The following is a 21757-nucleotide window of genomic DNA, read 5'->3' as shown; positions in this document are numbered from 1 at the left end:
GCAAATACATGTTACTGCCTTCTTAGGAATAGTAACAGAGAGGTAGCTGTGTTAGTCTGTACTCCAACAAAACAAAACAGCAGAAATGTAGCACTTTAAAGACTAACAAACAAAATGATTGATTTGAAGAAGTAGGTCTGTCCCAAGAAAGCTCATCACCAAATAAATCATTCTGTTAGTCTTTGAAGTGCTACATTTCTGCTGTTTTGTTTTCTTACATTACCCATTATATTGTTCTGCTCTGTTTCTCTTTGTCAGATTACTCAGGGATTTGTGGTTTTGAATTACATTGTTTATAGTTTTACTATTCAAAAGTACATAAATACTGGACTGATTGACTTAATACATTGTCTTGCATTGTTTGCATGAAAATGTGTTAATCTGATGTTTATGATTTACTGTCACAATGAATGACTTGCATGCTGGTGCTGTCTTGTGTGAACAGATGTTTGTATCAGCTTTGTTACAGGAGTCAGTTATTCAGTCCAGCCTCTTTTTTTCATTTGGTTTAAATACAGAATTCTTTAGGAAGCTGTTCAGCAATGTTAGAGGGTGGTGGTATCTTTCTCTCCAACTTAAGTGTTTATGTACTAATAAAGTGCTTGTTTTTATCAAACAAGTCATTGAAAATAATCCCCCAATAATCTTCACTTGGCTACAAGAAACAGGAAAAAATAATTCCTCAGAATTAGGATGTCCCTTCCAGTAGCTGTGTTTCTCAAAAAGAAGAGGGAGGGAGAGAACTGTCGTGCCTGTTATGAATGCATTTCACACAACAGGTTGAACCTCTTAACTCCAGTACTACCATGGATGTTGCAGAACCAGGGTGTCCGAGGGCTGGGGCTGGACCAGCATCTGCGGGGCAGAGGCTGGGGCTGGAGCAGTGGCTAGCAGGATAGACAGGGTTGAAGCCCCACTTGCTCTGCAGCAGTGGGGGGGTGGCGCAGAGACCGTGCGCCAGACCCCTTGCCTTCCCTGTGGCAGCACAGAAGCTGAAGCTGGAGGTCCTGCCTGCCAGAGCCCTGTGGAAGCCCTGGGAGTGTGGGGACAGGGGCAGGAGCCTCATGACAGCTCAGGAAACCCAGCCAGGGCTGGAATCCCAGGGCAGTGGAAGTCAGGGGCTGCCTGGGGCAGAAGCCCTGGACCTCCCCTGGTCCTGCAATTTCTGTTGAATCCTGACCATGCTGGACCAAGGAGGTGCAACCTGTATTCTCTATTAATCTTTTCTTTCTGTGCTTCCTCCATTTTCTCCAGAATTTCCTTTATAAGTACATCGTTCTGCTTTTATACTTCATGGATAATGCACTGCAGAAGATGTAGGGTTGATCTCTGGAAGCTAACTCTTAGGCTGTGATTTTCAAAGTTACTTACGAGTGATAGATGGCTAATTCTCAGTAAAATTCAATGGGAATTGCCAGTGAATCCTCTTGAATTCTTTTTAAAATCACTACTTTAATATATATTTTACTGGAAGAGAAATGTAGATGGATTAAATGTATTCAATGTTTTCTAGGAAGTGATGTTTAGCACTTATAGCATATGTGTCTGTGATGAATGAGCTTCCTGATGTTATATTTTTGGAATCTTTCTAGACAATGTAGAAGATAGTACTGATGAAGATGGCCCATTGCACAGCCCCGGAACAGAGGGAAGGTACGAGAATGCTGTGAACTGCAACTTGCCTTGTTTCCAGAAAACCAAATGCAGCTTGTTTTCTTTTGCATCATTCTAGGATGTATTAGGAGGGGTCATATAAGTAAGACACAAAGGGTTATTCTGCTCTGCTGTACTCTATGTTGATTAGGCTGTGTAATGGGGCAGACTCACTCCCACAGTGCCTTCTGCTGGTCATTCCAACAATGCGCCTTTTGCTAGTGGTGATTCACCATCACTTTTGCTGTGTCCGTGATGTCCTTTTTTGGGCATGATGCTCCAGCTATGTCCTATTCAGTCCTTTTCTGTCTTTTAGGGGACTGACAGTTCTCAGTTCTGCCACTTGCCTCAACAGTCAACTGCAGTTTACAGTCTAGCCCTCAGCTCAGGGACAACCTGTAGTCTAGATATTGACCACTCTCCTCTTTGACAAATGGGCAGGGGGAGACACGTGTCCGCCCACTACGCTGGGTCTTGACACAGACCCTTTAGGCAGCAGCTATATGCTGCATCTCCTTCAACCCTCACTGTCTGTTTCCCTGAGTCATTTCCCCATAGCCCCAGCACCTTCCCAGTTCCTTGTATTGGGGCCCTCAGCCTGGCATTCCCCACCATGGAGGTTCCTCCTGCTCCCCTGACCCTGCCCAGCACTGCTCTGTCTGTGGTGCTTTCTCTAAGGCAGCCAGTCCTTCTCCCTTGTCCTCCTGGGAGACATTGCCTACTGTTCTTTATGTAGGGCCCTCACTGGCCCTATTTGGCTGCTCCAGCAAGCCTTTCTTTGGTTGCAGTAAGCCCTTTCCTGGCTGTCTGGGTTCTGTGCAGCCTCTTCAAGGCTGTCTTAATCCTTCTTCTGCCTGTGTGGGACAACTACCACACCACAGGCCTCAGCTGAAGTATTGTGTCCAGCTCTGTGTGCCAGGTTCCAGGTAAGGTGTGGACAAATTGGAGAAAGTCCAAAGAATATCAACGACAAAGATTAAAGATCTAGAAAATATAATCCATTGGCGGGGGTGGGTATTTGTTGTCCTTAACCTCTGAGGGTAGGATAAGAAACAATGGGCTTAAATTGTAGTGAGGGAGGTTTAGGTTGGACATTAGGGAAAAAATTCCTAACCATCAGAACAGATAACCACTGGAATAGGAAGGTTGTGGAATCTCCATTATTGGAAATATTTAAAAAGCAGGTAAGACAAACACTGTCGGGGATAGTCTACATAATACTTAGTCCTGCCATAGGTGACCTGTTGTGGTCCCTTCTCATCCCATGATTCTAAGTAATCCCTTAGCAAATATTTTTAATACTTGTGTATTGTCATTTTACTCAAAAATTCAGCCAAAAAAAAGTCAAAGAAGTAAAGAAATTTATTTTATTTCTGTGAAAATGAAATTAATGTCACTGTTCTCCTTTTAGTTCCTTGCCTTCAGACCTTATGAAGCTTTGTGGTGAAGTCAAGCCCAAAAGCAAGGTAAGATATGCTGTAGAAATAACACTTTCAAAGCGCCTTCTCTTAGAGTCTTGCATAGCTCTTCAGTGAATGTTAAGTTTCACAACAAGACTGTGACATAGGAAAGTACTCTTCACTTTGACCCCTAATTTGTCTGCTTTCAAGTGGAGTTCCCCATTGGAAATTGAATATAAGTGGCATAGTAGGATTTTGTTTGTTTCAAAATTTACAGACCAAATTTGCTTTGTTTTGGGGAAAAATGTTTTCATCTACTGCTAGCACACCAGTTCAGCGTAGCAGTTAACTACATACTTCTGACTCATTGACACAAATGAAAACAAAGTATGTAAGGACATGCTGAAGGCACACATGAAAAAGTGAAGCATTGGTATCGACACTTGGGAGAACCTTGCCCAAGACCATTTCCAGTGGAGGACGGTAATCTGTGAGGGGGTGGCACAATTTGAGAGGTCCCACTGCAGTGCAGATGAGCAGAGGTAGCGAAGAAGAGCATCAAAAACTGCCCCACACCCTTCCAACAGCTACCAATACCTGCTGCTTCTGTGATAAGATCTGTGGTTCCGGAATTGGGATGGTCAGTCATCAACAGACTCACAAGTAGGAGGATGACATGAAGACATCCCACTCATTATCAAGTGACCACCAAGAAGAAGAAGATGATAATCTGTCTTACAGGATCTAATTTGCAAGTGGTGCTGCATGATTAAAAAGGAATCTAGTTTGATTTTTTTCAGATGCTGGGTAGAGTTTGAATAATTTTGGTCTTGAAAACCACTGGCCCAAAATAAGTGTGGAGCCACCATTTTATGTTAAAAAGATAAAAGCCATATTTTCAAAATTATTCCTTCCTTCCCTGAGTTGAACTCAAAACCTGGGAACAAAACAGAAGTTAGAAATACGTATTTCAAAAAGCTCTCTGTTTTTAAGATGTTCTTCTTTCCTCATTTTAAAACATCCCAAAGTGGTTTAGACTTTAAAAAAAATTTTGGTATAATAATTAGTTTAATTATTATTAGTAATTAAAAAAGTTTAAGAAAACTGAGTTATATGTGTTATTCCTGAAATATTGTCAGTAAAGATGTATAACTACTGGGCCTTTTTTAAGGTTTTAAGGTAGTATGAAGTACAGCTCCATTCTTTGTGCGACTTACTTTTCTGATCTTCAAGATGTTCCTGTTGCATTGTGACTATCAATCACAAAACCACAGCAGCTTCTTTCCAAACATTGCACAAACCAAGGCTTCTCCAAGATGGAAATGCCTAATGTTGTTTTATATTGAAACATTTCCTTATGGTTTAAAGTCATCCTTCTTCAAAGCATGTTCCTTTGTGCTTTCCTGAATATGGATCGGATTGCTCACGTGCTTAAAATTAAACACGCTTGTTGAACTAGATGTTGTAATGAGATGTCCTGGGGCTTGAAGAGCTGGAGGCATGGATCTGGCCATCCCCAAGTGGGATTCAGGAAACATAGAAGTACCATACAGCAGATATTGGCTCTAGGAACATCTATAATTGCTTCATTGACTTTCAGAAGGCATTTGACACCATAGATCAGAAAGCAACTTGGGAACTGTTGAAGTTGTATGGAATGGATAGCAGACTGATACAGGTTGGTGACGGATATCAACAACAATGCAGAGGCAGCGGTGAGAAAGTGTGGAGAGTTGGGAAGTTGGTATAGAATGAGTAGAGGTACAAGACGAGGAGATCCGATATCGCCCGATATCATCATCATCATCATCATCATCATCATGCACCTAGAGAGAGCGATGGACAAGATCAAGGAAGAGGTAGAAGGGATATCGGTGCACGGAATGAGAATTAACAGCCTGAGGTTTGTGGATGATAACTGTATCACTGTGGAAGATGAGGAGAAGCTAGTGAGAACAGTGCAGGTGCTAAATGAGGAAGTGAGGCAGTACTGACTAACTATGAACGATGATAAAATGAAGACAATGGTATTTGGAGGTAAAGAAAAGGAAGGAAGATCAGTGTAGCTGGGATCGAAGTAGAGAACACAGAGAAGTTCACATAGCTGGGGAGCAACATGATGTACGATCTGGATTATAAGAAGGATATAGTAACTAGAATAATGAAAGCAAGAGAGAGTTTGAAGGTGATGGATAAAATCTGGAAAAGCAAAGCTATTAGCTTAGGAACGAAGCTGCACATCTTGAAAATGTGCATATTCAGCATCATGTTGTAAAGATGTGAGACATGGGTGAAATGAAAGAGTCAAAGAGAAGGATATTGGCATTTGAGAGGAGTTGTTATAGAAAGATCCTGAGAATAGGATGGATGTAGAAGGTCACCAGTGAGGAATTACATAGGAAGATACTGCAGAAGGTTATACAACGGAAGCTACAGCTATTCAGGCATGTCTGCAGAATGAACAACAAGCGAAAAGTCAAGATCTTGGTATTCAGCATAATGGATGGCTCAAGTAGGAGAGGCAGACCCCCACAGAGAAATGGGTAGATGAAGTAGTAGATTGGTGTAGAGTTGATCTACAGAAACTAAGCCACTCCGCACTGGACAGAGATGGATGGAAGGAAATAGTCAGGGAGGTGTCGGACACCAATGGGCACTGCGCCCATGGTTCATGATGGTAATGATGATACAGTTAGGCCTGCCTGCCTGCCTCACCTGGGAGAAGATTCAGGGTTTAGTTAGTGGAACCAGTTAAGAGCAGGGAAGGGGTTTGATTGCCTTATGTAGAACATGGGGAAGCAGCAGAGATGGAGGATGTTCTGAGAGAGACAGCCAGAGTTAAAATGGATTAGGAGACTTCAGCTAAGATATGATGAGGCAAGGAATTGCTGCTAGGAGCCAGCAGACTCCATCAGGAAGCCCTGACTTTTCAAGGAAAAAGTCTTCAAGGAGGGCAAGACTTGGAGAATACTTGAGATTAAAAATTGGGAATAATCACTCGATGGGGATTTGAGAATGTTTGTTTATTTTTGAATAACTTGTTAATAAATCTAGTCACAGGGAGGAGGGTTGTTGAACTTGAGATGAATTTGTTTTACTCGTTTTGATTTAAGAGATCCCTGGAAAGTTGGGAGATGATGGTAGTACTGCAGTACCACCACCTGGGACTAGAAGGGGATGCTCAAGAAGCAGCCATTTGTAGGGATTTATTAATTTAACAAGACCCATAATCTTACAGGTGCTGTCAGGCACTATTATTCATACACTGAATATGGTTAACTATGGCAGAATGGTGATACTGGACAGAGTTAAATGGCTTTTGTTAGCTCTTCTGTGCACTGTTTATTGAAACAGGCATTTCCTCATTTCCGGTATCTGTTTCAGACCATCTCCTTCCCTTTGTAACTTGGACAGGTGACAGCATTTTACATCATGTCAAATCACTATTTTGTGCAGTTAAAACTTGACCTTGTTCCCAATATTGGTCTCATTAAATCAGCAAAACAGATTAAAAGCATACTCTGTGATTTAGTTTCCAAAACAGTTGACAGTTCACTATAACTGATGTAACAACTGAATAGTAAAAAATTAATCATGGGCTTAAAATATATTACTGACACACACTATCAATGATGTTACATTTAAAAATAGTTGATTATTCATTTATTTTAAATCCAGGCCCGCCGGAGGACTACTACCCAGATGGAATTGCTATATGCAGATAGCAGCGATTTAGTCTCTGACAGTACTGCTGCAGACACCATTGTGCCTGGCCCTCTTACACCTGTTGCAGAAGTGCAAGAGAGTGGAATGCATACCGATACAAATGATACTTCTGCTAGGGAAAGGGACCTCATTCCCCCACCATCTGGCTTACCTTCTAAAATAAGTAGCATGTAAGTTTGGCTAAGCTGTACTAACTACTTGTTGCTTTTTAAAAATGCATGTTGCCAATTTCTTGTAAGCTCTAATTTTGAATTTTACAGAGGTCGCCAACTGACTTCAGACTAACCAAGTAGGATTCAGAAATCTGTTCCTTCTGCTCATCCACAGCCACCCTACCAAGCATATGTATGCTATTGTAATTAATATATCTGCAGACATTTTTAAGTCATTTTCTTTTGTGAAACTGCTTCAGGTTTGTTTATAAATAGTGGATACAGTCATTCAGTACTATGGATGCTTCTGCTTTGCTATTGATGCGTGAAATGCAAATTTTAGAGAGAGAAATCTTTTCAGAAGTATCACAAAGACCTTAAAAAGGAACATGTTGTGACTGTAAGGTATATTAAAAACATTCTAATTTTAAACTTAAATTTTGTAATAATAATAAAAGTCAGGCTCCTAATGACTGAGGGAAAAATTAAGATGTGTTTTATGTTTAGTTTGTTTAAAAAGTACTAGTACTGCCTAATTTCACAGTACTTTGAGAAAACCTTATCAATTTTAATAGTAGTTTATGATCAAAACGTTATTCTAAATTTGCATGTGAAGATGCAAATTTGTAACATGAATCCCATCAGGACCTTTCCAACCGCAGTAGCTGAAGAGTAGTTTTTAATGATTGAAATTATCAGTTAATTATTTAGTTTTATTTGTCAAATTTACCTTTGGGAACAGAAGTCTTTTGTCACTTTTTATATAGTGAACTTATTGTTGTCAGCCATTCACTGGCAGAGAACTTCTTGTTTGCTTTTTAGATACTAACTCCACATTCCGTCGCATGTAAGCTGAATGCAGTTGCCACATTAAATATTAAAAAAATGCTAGCTATCTTTAGGCTATAGATGGGACAATAATGTATTTTCTCTTAGTCCCATCAAACTATCATTTTTCTTCATAAAAATGTCTACTGTTAATTGTACACTTGCTATTAGTTTTAACAGCTTCATATTTGTCTAGCATGCACTTGAGGTGGCAGACGTGAATGGTAGAACACTGCTGACAGTGATTAACACATGCTCAATGCTTTTACAAATAGAATATGCTCAGCAGGAATGCTATTGGTGATCCGGGGGGATTGATGATCAGGTTGGGCTGAGAAACCTGCTTGTTTCAGTGTTTAGTGAGTGAGATGAGACTGTTGGAGCATCAAGAGTTAATAACATCAAGTGTTATGACCTGGCATCCGAGGTTCAGGTAATACTGTCTTTTCGCTTCACCTCGTCTTCCAAATTGTATCCATTATGAAAGATAATTAGCAATGAAGCAAAATAAAATTATCTAAATTCAAACTTTGGAATAATTATACTAGAGCCTCTTTAGTAAAGTTTTCTTCTCAGTAGTGAACTTCATTTGTTTCTGCATTTTATGGATCATACTTTAGCAGATGAGGTATAAAACTTTTGTTTCAAATAATACTTAGTGACTTCCACATTTCAGGTATGTGTTTAATAATTATTATCCCTCAGCTAGAACTTATATTAAGTTACTTTCTACACTATTAAAATATTGCTTGTTATTCCAAATTGTTGCTGATATTTATTGTTGAAACAAGGTTCCTTCTGGATCCCGTGATAAAGTTGAAGTGTTAACTTTGTTGCATCAGAATAGTTTCTATCACAGCAGAATTGGATGTTGCTGCTTCTTTGAATGCTCATGTAGATGAAATAGTGTTTGTGGGTGAGTAACGCTACCTAAAAGAGAACAGGAATTCTACAATTGTAGGAGAAAGTAATCTAAAATAGTAGGAGAAAGCAAACACATGTTGTAAATGTGTTTTTTTTTTTTTTCTGTAGATGTTCACTTCCTTCAGTTTGTCTGAATATAAAAGTTCACTCTGAGAGCTCAACCTAGCTGCTGTTGAAGTGAGGGATTTTTTTCCATTTGTTTTTTAAGAGTCCGGTCTTAATCCAATACATTGTTGACACCAGAATGTCATAGATCAATATCCAACAGTTCTTTTGTTTAGCTGCAATACTGCAAATGTCTTTCAATACACTGCTGTTTGTTTCTGTAAGACCTTGTTTATATGGAAAGTTACACCATTTTAACTTAAATCAGTTTTTAAAATGTCTTAGTTAAACATCTACAAGAGTCTTTGTGGGCACTCGTATTTCACCTGGAGTGAGCTATTTCAGTTTACCTTAAATTAATTCTTGGTAGCACAAACTGAACTGAAATAAGTCTAGGTTTAAAACAAGATCAGAGGATCTACACTGCCTTTTCTAATGGTTTAACTAAATCAGTTTAAAAATCAAACACTGAGTTAAACTAGTGCAGCTTTCTTGTGTAAGCAAGATACAATTACATTGGGACAGGTTCTGATCTTGAATATTAAACGTCATCAGATAATGTCAAACAAAGCCGACATTTCTAAACTGGCCCACCTGATGTAGTAGTGTTCTCCACATGAAAACATTAAGGGTATGTCTACACTGTAAAAAATGGTGTGTTTTTAATTCAGGTTAAAATATCAAAGAAGATGCAGCAAACTCTGTATATAGCAGCTCAAGTTAAAGCCTGTGGAGGGTAGAATGAGGCTGAACTTGAGCTGTTAATACAAGTTAAAGTGCTGTTTTAACTTGAGGTTAGCTAACCTGAGTTAAGAATACAATTTTTTTTCCAATTTAGATGTAAGAAACATATAAGAATAGCCGTATTGGGTCAGATCAATGCTTTATCTAGCATAATAGCCTGTCTTCCAACAATGGCCAATGCCAGATGTTTCAGGGGATATGAACAGTCAAGGACAATTATTGAGTGATCTATCCCCTGTGGTCTGGTCCCATTGTCTGCGAGTCAAAGGCTTAGTCATCTTGGCTAATAGCCAGTGCTGCATGCCCCCCCTTTTTTTTAAATAAACACAAAAAAAGAGGAGCTGGTGCTCACCTAACTCCCCGCCCTCACTTCCCCAGCTAGTCCCATGTCTGGGGCTGCCGAAGTTCCAGTAATCAGTACTGGCACAAAAAAAGCACTGCTAATAGCCATTTATTGACCTCTCCTCCCTGAACCGACCTAATTTTTTCCATTCAGTTATAGTTCTGGCCTTTACAACATTCCATGGCAACAAGTTCCACAGGTTGACTATGGCTGCGTGAAGAAGTACTTCTGTTTGTTTTAAATCTGTTGTCTGTTCATTTCATCAGGTGACCCCTGGTTCTTGTATTTTGTGAAGGGGTAAATAACTCTTCCCTATCACTACATCCACATCATTTATGATTTTACAGACATTTATCATATATTTCCTCTTAGTCATCTCTTTTCTAAGATGAACAGTCACAGTCTGCTTAATATCTCCTCTGAAATCCATAGAATCGCAGAATCCGAGAATAATGGAATTGGAAGGGACCTCAAGAGGTCATCAAGTCCAGTCCCATGCCTGAGTGACAAGACCAAGCACCGTCTATATCATGCTTGTTAGATATTTATCTAACCTGCTCTTAAATATCTCCAATGCTGGAGATTCTACAACCACCTGAGGCAAACTGTTCCATAACCCTATTAATTTTTGTTGCCTTCTCTGTACCTTCTCCAATCACTAATATTATGATCTTTACTGTCTTATTTTTTCTCTCTTCTAATAATTCTCAGTCTGTTAGCTTTTTTTTGACTGCCTTTGAACAATGATATGATGTTTTGAGAGAACTATGTACAATCTCAAAGATCTCTTCCTTGAGAGGTAGTAGCTAATTTAGACCCTATCACTTTCTGTTTATAGTAAGGCTTATATTTTCTAATAATATTTGTCAACCTTGAATTTCATCTGCCATTTGCTTAGCCAGTTTTGTGAGATTGCTTTATAACTCTTTGCAGTCTTCTTTGAGCTTAAATATCTTGAGTAATTTTATCATCTGCAGAAGTTGCCACCTTCCTGTTTATCCCCCTTTCCAGATCATTTTTGTACAGATCTTTGGGGCACTCTGCTATTTATCTCCCTTTATTTTGACTGCTGACCATTTATTTCTACCCTTTGTTTCCTTTTTTTTTTTTTTTTGATCCAGTTACTTATCTATAAGAGGACCTTCCCTCATAATTATGCCAGGACTTCTAACATTTATTTGAGCCTTTGGTTTGGGACTTTGAAAAGGCTTTTTTGAAAGTCCATATATACCATATACAATGGATCACCCTTATCTACCTGTTTGTTGATGTTTTTCAAGAATTCTAATAGCTTGGTGAGGCATGTTCTCCTTCTGTAAAAGTTATGATGTGTTTTGTATTTGTGTCTGATAAATTTTATTCTTTACTATGGTTTCAGTCAATTTGCCTTGTACTGAAGTTGGGTTTATGGGGATGTAATTGCCAGTATCACTTCACAAATGTATTTATTTTTTTTAAAATGGTGCTGTCATCCAATCATCTGGTAGAGGTGCTGGTTTAGGCAATAGATTACATGCCACAGTTTGTAGTTCTGCAGTTTAATATTAAAGTTCCTCCAGAACTCCTGGGGGATACCTTCTGGTCTTGGTGACTTATTACTGTTTAGTTTATTGGAAAATTTCTTCTATCAACGCAATCTTGGATATTTTCCCAGATTTGTCATGAGGAAAAAAAGTCTGAGATGTGGGAATCTCCCTCACATCCTCTGCAGTGAAGACTGACGCAAACAATATGTTTTGTTTCTCAGCAACAGCCTTGTCTTCCTTGAGTGTCTCTTTAGGACCTCGATCATCCAGTGGCCACACTGATTATTTGCCAGGCTTTCTTTCTTGTCATATACACTTGAATGTCTTTAACTCACATACCCAGATTAAAGATTTTGCTGGGCCTAGAGAGGGCACTGTGTGGTGTGAGTTTGAGGGGACACACATGGCTCCTCATCTGGGAGCAGTAGGGAAAAAGCTGTAGGGGGAAGCAGCTCTATGCGCTGCCATTTCCCCAGCTGGGGAAAAAGGGGTGCAGCTGTACAAGGAACCACTTCTTCCTCTGTAGCACAGGTGTTCCCAGATCAGGGACACCCAGAGTACAGAGGTTTAAGTGTACTTAAAATTTGCTGTTGGTTTTTGTGTCTTTTGTTAGTTGCACTTCAAATTCTTTTTAGCCTAATTAAATTTTTGCACTTGAGTTCCAAAAGAATATGCTCCTTTCTATTTTCCTCAGTAGGATTTGACTTTCAAGTTTTCAAAGAGACATTTTGCTCTCAGCTGCCTCTTTTTCCTTTATTGTTTAACCAAGGTAGCATTTTTGTTCCTCCTGCTATTTTTTTATTTGGGGCGTATGCTTTGTTTGAGCTAAGTTGGTGTTTTAGCAAGTTTCCATACACCTTGCAGGGATTTCACTCTTATAGCTGTTCCTTTTTAATTTCCATTAAATAGGCTTCCTCATTTTGTGTAGTTCCCTCTTAAGAAGTTAACCGCTACTCTGCTGGTCTTTTTTGGAAATTTCCCCTGAACCACCATATTAAATTTAATTAGATTATGTTCACTTTTATCAAGTGGTTCAGCTATATGCACCTGTTGGATGTGTTCGTGGACACCATTTAGGACTAAATCAAGAAATGTTTCTCTATTTGTGGTTTCCAGGACTAGCTGCTCCAAGAAGTTGTCGTTAAAGTTGATTACAGATTGTAGCTGCATTCCATCCTTTTGCAGCCTTTCTAATCTCCCTGAGCATTTCACTGTCATCACCGTCATCCTGGTACGGTGGTCAGTAGTATATTCCCACTGCTGTATTCTTATTAACTCTGCCTTGAAGCCTCTGGGAGTTCCATGCCAGTCCTAAGCCTGGATAAAGGAAGAGGGCTGGTCAGCTGGGTGGCAAAGAGAAGAGGCATGATGAGGAAGAAATAGGGCAGTGCTCGAAGAGAATTTTAGGAATGCAGCCACAAAGAGAGACCTAGATAAGGGAGTCAAAGGGAGAGCCACGGTGATAGAAGAGGCAATTGAGCAGATTTTTCTGGAAGAAAAGATATCGCCGAGTATCTTCATCACACATCTAGAAGGAGCAATGGACACGATCATGGAAGAGGTAGAAGGGAAAGGAATTAAAAGCTTGAGGTTCATGGATGATATAGTTATCATTGAGGAAGATGAGAAGAAGCTAGTGAAAACGGTGCAGATGCTAAACGAGGAAGGGAAGTGGTACAGACTGATTATGAACACTGATAAAACAAAAACAATGGTATTCGTAGAAAAGAAAATAGGAAGATCAGTGTAGATGGATTGAACTAGAGAATGTAGAGAAGTTCATGTATCTGGGGAGCAGCATGACGTATAATCTAGACTGTAAGAAGGAAATAGTGACTAGAATAGTGAAAGCAAGATTGAATTTGAAAGCAATGGGTAAGATCGGGAAAAGCAAAGCGATTAGCATAGGAACAAAGCTGAGTGTCTTGAAAACGTGTATTCAGCAGCATGTTATACAGATGTGAGATATGGGTGATAACAAAAGATTCAAAGATAAGGATATTGGGATTCAAGAGGAGTCGTTATAGAAAGATCCTGAGCATAGGATGGATGCAGAAGGTCACCAACGAGGAGTTATATAGGAAGATACAGCCAAAAGAGACCCTGCTGCAGAAGGTTATACCACGGAAGCTACAGTTATTTGGCCATATTTGTGGAATGAACGACAAATGAAAAATCAAGACCCTGGTATTCGGCATAATGGATGGTTTGAGTAGGAGAGGCATACCCCACAGTGTGGGTAGATGATATAGTAGATTGGTGCAGATCTAGTCTACAGAAAGTAAGACACTCCTCAGTGGACAGGGAAAGATGGAGGGAAATAGTGAGAGAGGCATCAGACACCAATGGGCACTGAGCCCATAGTTTGATGAAGATGATGATGATGTATTCTTATTATGTAAACATGGAATTTCTGTCCACTGAGATTCCATGGTACAGTTTCAGTCCTTTAAGATTTTAACTGTTTGTTTTTACTTTTTCTTTTTTTTCCTTCATTCCTCCATAATCACAACCTAATTTATCATTACTATATGTTTTGCTCCTTGATATTATTATAGTCCATTCATTATAATAATTCTTCTCTGTTTTTCTGACACCGGTCATAACTATCATTTAGTCCCAGGCACTAGAAGGTCACTTATCTTGACTTGTAGCCTTCTTGCATTTGTACAAAAAAGGTATAAAATTTGTTATCTAGTTGTCTGCCTTCATGTGATGTAATTGAATGGAGCTTTTTTTATTTGACTGTTTCTCTTCAGTTCCTGTCTGTACTCAATTTATATTTCCCCCTTTACCAAGATATAAAGACTCCCTATTGATAGACTCCTCTCCAAAATGATCTATCATCTGAACAGTGTGCTCCTTTATGCCTGTCTGCTTTCTCCCAGATGTTAATTAAAAACTTATCTACTATTTTTTTAACATCTATATTCTGGCAATCTACTGCTGTTATGGTTTAGGTGGGGAATATTCTTGTATGGTCTCCTTCTTTCCCCAAAGATCACCTACTTACTAAAAACCTAAAACCCTTCTCCCTCCATCATCATTTCTTCCACTCATTGAGACCTGGCAGTTCTGCTTGGCTAAGTGACCCTACAAATGGACTAGAAGCATTACAGTGAGGCTACATCTAGACTAGAGCGATCTGTCAACAGAAGTTTCTGTAGGAAGATATCTTTCCATAAAACTTGTGTTGGCAGATTGCAATCACACACCAAAGTGGATCACTCCTTTGATCCACCCTGTTGACAGGGAGCAGCCAGACTGCCCAGCCGCTGTCTCGACAGAACGGCCCCCAGAACCCCATCAGACAGGGTCACGTGGTTGGCCATCCCTTCTGTGAGCCCTGGCGAGGTGTACCCTTATAGCTCCCCCTACCCTGTTGATGCCTGTCCCTGCCCATGCTGAGGCTTGCCTACTTCCATGAGGGGCAGCATAGCTGCTACAACAGGGCTCCCACACTTTCTGGGAGACAGGGTGCTTTCTGGATAGCTTTCACAGGGAGTGGGGGACCCCTCCACTGTGTTGCTTGGGAAGGTGTCATTCCCCACCCCTCAGGAAAGCGTGCAGCTCCCTATAGTAGGAGTAGATGGCAGGTCCTGCCCCATTTCTCCACCTGGTGTCGTGGGTCCAGGTGTACCCCTGGCCGAGTTCTTTAACCTTCTCCCGCATCTGATCTGTGGCGCAGGCAGGGTGGCCCTTTGCCACCAAGGCAGTGGCCAGCTGGGCATACACAAGGGCATTCCTCCGCTTTGCCGAGGGGTCGAGGAGAGTCTTCCTCAGCCCATGTGACCAGTAAGTCCTGGACCTTTGTCCTGGTCCAGGAGGAGACCCAATGTTTCGTGCCCTTGGGTGGTTCCTGGGACCCCTCCAGCTGGTCCCTAGAGGGCCCCGGGGGGTTACGGGGTGGCTGGCTGGCTACCATCTTTCAGGAATCAGCAGGAAGGAGTGGCTGTGAGGGCATAGGGACAAGCAGCCTGTAGCTCTGCTGCTTCCATGCTTGCAGCTTCCTGCCACAGTGTTTCCGGGGCTCCCTGCAGCTTTAAGAATGGCTGGAGTCAGGGACTGTAGATCCTCTGATTGCTGTGAACAGGGCATCCCCTCCAGGGCAGCTGCACAGCACCCTGGAGGCCTTTTCTGTTGACAGAAGGCCCCACAGAACATTCAGACTGGCTTGCTGTTGAGAGAGGCATTCTGCCTCCTGGGGGAACAGCAGAACACAGTCAACAAAATGCCATGTTCTGTCGATCTGCTGTTGTCAGAATGCCTTGGTAATGTGAATGCTTCATGGGTTTGTCAACAAAATTCTTTAGCATAGATGTAGCCTGAATGGCACCATAGAGGTTCTGGATTTCAAGCTCTTATATTTAAATTTAAGCCAAAATTTCATCTACAGCACCTCTCTCCTATCTTAACCTATGTCACTCCTATCTTAACCTATGTCACTAATCCTACCCAGTTCTGCACATAAATCAGATTACACAAAATCTCATTTGACTTTTTAAAAGTGAAAGCTTCAAGACGTCATAGTTGTGCAGAACTTTCCAAATGTGAGCTGAGGGCAAACCAATGCAACGTTCCCTTGATGAGTTTCTAAGCAGCCTGAATTAATGGCTCAGAGAGCTGTGGGAATCCACAGTTCCTGTTTATCTTATTGGCAACTCAGTTACAATGACACTTTGTCATTGTGAATTGTTGCATAGGTGGTCAGTTTAGTGGATAGGGAGGGTGTGGGAAGGAAGACTCAGCCGTAAAAATTGGAAGTTGCTGACTTGAAGGAAATGCGGAGGAGAGGCACCAAGACAAGGAACAGGGAGAATGGAAAGAAACACAGGGCAGAAATAGCCATGTTCCAAAGACAGGGCATATTATTCCACTTCATGATACTGAATGTGAAGAATTTACTAAACAATAGTAACTAATAGTTTATTTTAGTGCATAGGCCAGATTCTATCCTTCTCTTTTTGTGCAAGTGTTTCACTAACATCAGAGGATGTTGCTGTGGATGGGAGGGAGAGTGGAGTCCAAAATTAATGCTCCAGCATATGGATAATAACTTAAAAAATATTCTTCCTTGACATCCCTGCTGCAGCCACTATAATTAATTCAGTTAATCTCTTTTATTGATAAGGTACTGCTACACTTGTCTCTGATCATAGTACACACTGGAGTTCATTTTTTTAAAAATAAAAGTGGCATATGTTATCTTAGTATTAGAACATGAGGATTGTAAGAACAAATTTAAAGAGTGGAGTCAGTTAAACTCAGGAACGGTCTCCTGTCAATAAATTGATTATGATGATGATAGAGATGATGATAAATAAAAATATTATGAGATCTAACAAATTCATACTTTGTGAGGTATATTGAGATTAACTCTGAGTGGTAAAAGTCCTGCTTGAATATCCATGAAGTAATTTTAATAAATACTGACATCTAAGATAATCTTTCCTGTTACCTTAGCTCTAAACAGTCATCTCTGACAGAAAAGAAAGTACCTGAACCTTCACCTTTAACAAAGAGAAAGGCCTATGAGAAAGGAACAGATAAGCCAAAGGCAAAAGAACCAAAACAGTAAGAATTTACTATTTTCTCCAAAAGATATTAAGCCTTCGAAAAATATTCTTAGAAAATAATACATTTGTTTTACATCTTTTTTTCATTCTAGGTTAAATTTTTAATGGTGTCTGTGAAATTATCTATTATCAACTTCCTGTCTTTGTTTTATAATGGTATTCTTCTGTATTTTATGTAATGTGGTTTCAGCACTCAGAGAGACTCTCTTGAGTATTTGCAAATGATTTATTTTTAAAAGGTTCTAAAAGTCAGGGAAAAGCTACATTTTGGGGGTGTTACAAGAATTTCTTAATTTTATATACAACAACTTTTTTCTACATTTTTAGTCACTATTTAAAGGTAAACTGTTTGAATGTCATGCCATCTTCTGGCCAGTATCAGTTTTGTACCCCTATTGCTATCAGATTCTTTGGTAGTGCATGTAAATAGCATTTCTTGTTTAATAAAATAGAATCTAATACATTGTTTGAGGCATGTTTCATTTAACCTCTCTAACATGTCATAAACTTGTAAAGAAGATGTTCTTTTTTTCTTGTAGCTCAGATTCTGGAACCTCAGAGGCTAGTCTGTCACCTCCTCCTTCCCCACCAAGCCGGCCCCGTAATGACCTGAATGTTTTTAATCGTCTTACTGTTTCTCAGGGAAACACATCAGTTCAGCAGGATAAGTAAGTCACAAAGAGAAGCTTCCGATCCCTTCCAGCAAGTTGCAAACCGTAGTCATCAATGTAGAATTCCATTAAATAATTTGGTCTCTCCTGTGAGACGTAAAGAGATATTATGGCTACATTTCATGAACTTTCAAAAAAGGCAGTTTAAAATTTTATGGAATTGCTTTCACATATTGCCAAAATTCAACAGAATCAATTTCCTGCTGAATCTTATTCCCTATTTTATACATTATGTCCTGTACTTACAATTTTCCTTCAATACAAGTCAAGATGCTTGAAAGAGCTGTAGAATTTTTATGTATATATGTGTATGTATATGCATGTATATATGTGTGTAATTATATATATTTACACTTGAAATCAGGGTTTAGATAACCATGTAGGAAGTAGTATTTTTGACAGTTATTCAGCTACCTTTTAGCACTGCTGCGAAAGCTCTCCAAAGTATCCTCTGTTGAGTGATTTTGTTGAAATAACTATTGTGCAGCAATTTAGCAGCAATCTTAATTAGTTAATGGGCTGACATGTTTGAGGCAATTTGGGGAAATATCTTGATACTACCATTTTTATTTTTAAGAAATAAAACTGAGTTTCTTGACATTGAAGACATCTTCTTCTCTATAAACCTCATTACAATTAGTGATCGCTTTGAGTTTACCAGAATATTCATTGCAAGATTTCAGAACTGACAATGCTACCATCTGGTGCTTATTAACTCTGACTCAAATATGGAGAGTCAACCTTTGATTGTAGCATTTGGGATTGCTTTAATCTCTTATTTTTGTTATTTTAATTTAACTTTTAGTTTTCAGTGACTTGCAAAACTTTCAGTAGTTAAAAATTATTTGTAACTCCCTAATCCCAACTAAATTATTTTAGTATTTTATCACTAATCTGATATATTATCAGAGGCTTCTTTTTGTGCTTTGAGCTTTAGTAACCATAATTTTATATTTTTTTTATCTGACTGCGAAATCAAGCTCTAATTACTAAACACATTTTTATCGGAATTAAAAATGAAGGCCATTATATCCTGTATTATTTTAAGAGGTACCATAGATATAGTTCTTGGTTTTGGAGGGAGAGGGCTCTAAAACATTTATTTAGTCAGAAGGTGAAGGATTGTGAACTCATTCAATCACTTGAAAACTGCTGAGCCTGGCTCAATGAGGATTGAATTGTATTTTTTAAATATTTTATATTTAAGTATGTAAGTAATCCTGAGAAGCTTTAGGTTTTTCTTTTTTAAATATTTGGCAGAATTAGTATGATATACCGAAGCTAATTGTCCCTGTCACATCTTTCTTTCCCTCTATTTCTGTAAGAAATATTTGGTAATAGGAAGTGGCTATTCTTCAGCTTTCTTGATATGTGCAGCATTCTTCAGCTTCTTGATATGTGACATTTTGTGAATTTAGTTTACCCTGAGGGAGCCATTTTAATGTTCATCCCTGGTATAAAATATAAATTGAGAAGCAATACGATGTGCAGTGAGTAAATGTGCACTGCATTTCTGAGTCAGCCATGCTATTATTTGTTCTTCTCATATGGAGACTTTTTTACCTTGCTGATACCTGTATTCTTTCTCCTCGCAATCTCCCACCACTGTTCATTATAGGTCTGATGAAAGTGATTCCTCTCTGTCGGAGGTACACAGGTACACTCTTTCTCTTTTTTTCATCCTTCTGGCCTCTTGTTGATGTCCTTAATGCCTTTACTTCAGTTATTAGGTAGTCCCATTTTTGCTGCATGCTCTTTTTCGATACCTTCCACAATACATGTATACTGTGTACCTTTTCATTTATTCTTTTTTTTTCAAGAAATTAAAATATTTGTTTTATTTTGTCCAGCATGCTTTTTTTTTTTTTTTTTTTTTTGAGAAAATGAGAGAGAATTTTTCTTAGGATTTATTGTGTTTTCAGTCAAGCATGTTTTCAAAAATAATCAGTTGTGAACTTTGTTATAACCTTTAGCTTAACTAGTAGCTGAAGGATACATTACTGTATAACAAAGTCTTACTTCCTATCCTCAAAATTGATTAAGAGATGAAAGAATGTTGTAGCTCAACATATTTCCATCCTTATTAGATCCAGAAACATGTATTAGGATGCTTCTGAGAAGAAACATCTTTAACTTGTAATGTGGCTACACTGTGGTAAAAATAACAGAATATGTCCAGGAAATAAAAGCAATGAAAAGGCTAATAATTGTGTAGTACTGGTAGTAATAACACTTTCAGAATCATTCATCCATAGATTTCAGAGTACTGTTGCGAGGATAGGTCAATGATCTCGAGATGCAAAGTTGTTGAACTGTGCAAAGTTACATGACATAGGCAGACTTGAGAGTAAATCATGAGGTCTTCCAGCTCTGACAGGGATATTGGCTGCTGAATGGTGCTGCCTCTGAAGCACTACATCTGTTTAGTTTAGAAAGCAGCAGCTTTAGCTGTATATAAGATATTGAAGGTCACAAAGAAGTTTAATTGGTCACATTTATACCTTTTTGCTGTAAAGGCCAACATAATACCTAATCTTTAAAAGGGAAAACAAAGAGGAACTGGGGAATTATAGACCAATTACCCTGACCTTTTCTCCCTGGAAAGATATTTGAATAAATTAAGAAATCCATTTGTAAGCACGTGGAATATTATAGGGATATAAGAAATAGCCAACATGTATTAGTCAAGAACAAGTAATGCCAATCAATCTAATTTCCTTCTTTGACAGTAACAGAGAGGGAGCTGTGCTAGTCTATACACTATCAAAACAAAAAGCAGTCAAGTAGCACTTTAAAGACGAGCAAAATAGTTTCTTCTTCGAGTGGTCCCCATGGGTGCTCCACAATAGGTGTCGGGCTTGCCCGGCACCGCAGATCGGAAATCTTGCAGCAGTTTCTCCTGGATCGTGCATGCACTGGCGCGCACCGCTCCCCCGCGCACCCCCGGCCACGTGCGCGATCCGGTCCCCTCCAGTTCCTTCTCAACCGCCATCGGCTGCAGACGGAATCCGCTCGGGCTAAGGCCAGAGTCAGATTAGATAGTTGTTTTCTACGTGTAATTTGTTGGTTTTGGTTACTTAATAAAAAAAAAAAAAAAAAAAAAAAAAAAAGAGAGAGAGAGAGAAAGCAAAGACAAAGAGAATATCAGCAAAAAAAAAAAAAAGAGAGAGAGAGGAGCGGAAAAGAGAAGAGCGGACGTGAAGGCCATTTAGGCCACCCGCTGCCCCGCAGGCCGGTGATCACTATTTGGGGTGGAAAGGCACGGATTAAGTGCTAAGTACCCTATTAACAGTAAAGGACTCACCGCAATGGCCTCTTCAGGTTTTAAAAAGTGTGGGTCATGCTGCGAAGCTGTGACGGCCTCTGATGGGCATAGCGAATGCATCCGCTGCCTGGGGGAATCACACGTTACCCAGAAGTGTTCTCACTGTGCTAAGCTCACAGCCAGGGCCAGGAAGGACAGAGAGATGAGGCTTAAAATGCTCTTGTCCGATAAGGCTCTCCATCTGGACTTGCCGGAGAAGCCTCACCCAGAAGGGCCCTCTGGGTTGCATAAGAGGAAGGCAGCTTCCCTGACGCCCTCGGTGCAGAAATGGAGGAAACTCTCCCTGGCTCGATCCTTGCCGGCGGGTTCAGCAAGCAGGACGAGTGGCGCACACAGTCCCCAGCTGCATACTCAGGCAAGCGGCAGCGCAGCAGCGCACGTGGCAGAGGCTGAGCCTCCAGTTACACAACAGCCGGCACATGTGGCACCCAGAGCATCAGCAAGGCAAGCGCCGGACCTGGCGGCACCGCCACAGGCGGCACCGACCCCCGTGGCACCAACGGTGCAGGGGCACCAGGCATGGAGCCTGCAGGCGCCGGAGGAAGCTACCTGCGCGGCACCACAGCTGATTGTGCCGAGTGCGGCGCCGACAGCGGGGCTGAGATCCCTGGCACAGGAGGGGGTGGTGCCAGCCTCGCAGGGGAGGGGCAAGACGAAATCAAGAACCCGGCACCTCAGCCCATCTCCGGACAGGGCTGCGCTGCTGTTAGCACCAAGCCCTCCCCCTGTGATACACACACCGCACCGAAGGCCTGTGTCTCCACCGGCTTATCCAGAACCACCA

General features: G+C 40.2%; 1 protein-coding gene across 8 annotated transcripts in view; it reads left to right on the top strand.

Annotated features, from left to right (window-relative positions):
- Positions 1-21757, top strand: part of KIF21A (kinesin family member 21A) — a 185955-nt gene that overhangs the window by 137729 nt on the left and 26469 nt on the right. For 2 of the 8 annotated variants that reach the window (XM_075016187.1, XM_075016178.1), the window contains 6 exons: positions 1593-1653; positions 3065-3119; positions 6732-6949; positions 16865-16975; positions 17517-17645; positions 19267-19305. In XM_075016187.1, the coding sequence (XP_074872288.1) occupies positions 1593-1653; positions 3065-3119; positions 6732-6949; positions 16865-16975; positions 17517-17645; positions 19267-19305 (613 nt within the window). The remainder of the gene's footprint in view (positions 1-1592; positions 1654-3064; positions 3120-6731; positions 6950-16864; positions 16976-17516; positions 17646-19266; positions 19306-21757) is intronic. The other 6 variants (XM_075016206.1, XM_075016197.1, XM_075016233.1 and 3 more) reach the window with 4 other exon arrangements.

The sequence above is a fragment of the Carettochelys insculpta genome, chromosome 1 (genome assembly GCF_033958435.1).
Source record: "Carettochelys insculpta isolate YL-2023 chromosome 1, ASM3395843v1, whole genome shotgun sequence".
In the NCBI taxonomy this organism is placed as follows: domain Eukaryota; kingdom Metazoa; phylum Chordata; order Testudines; family Carettochelyidae; genus Carettochelys; species Carettochelys insculpta.
This window is presented reverse-complemented; position numbering and strand designations above follow the sequence as displayed.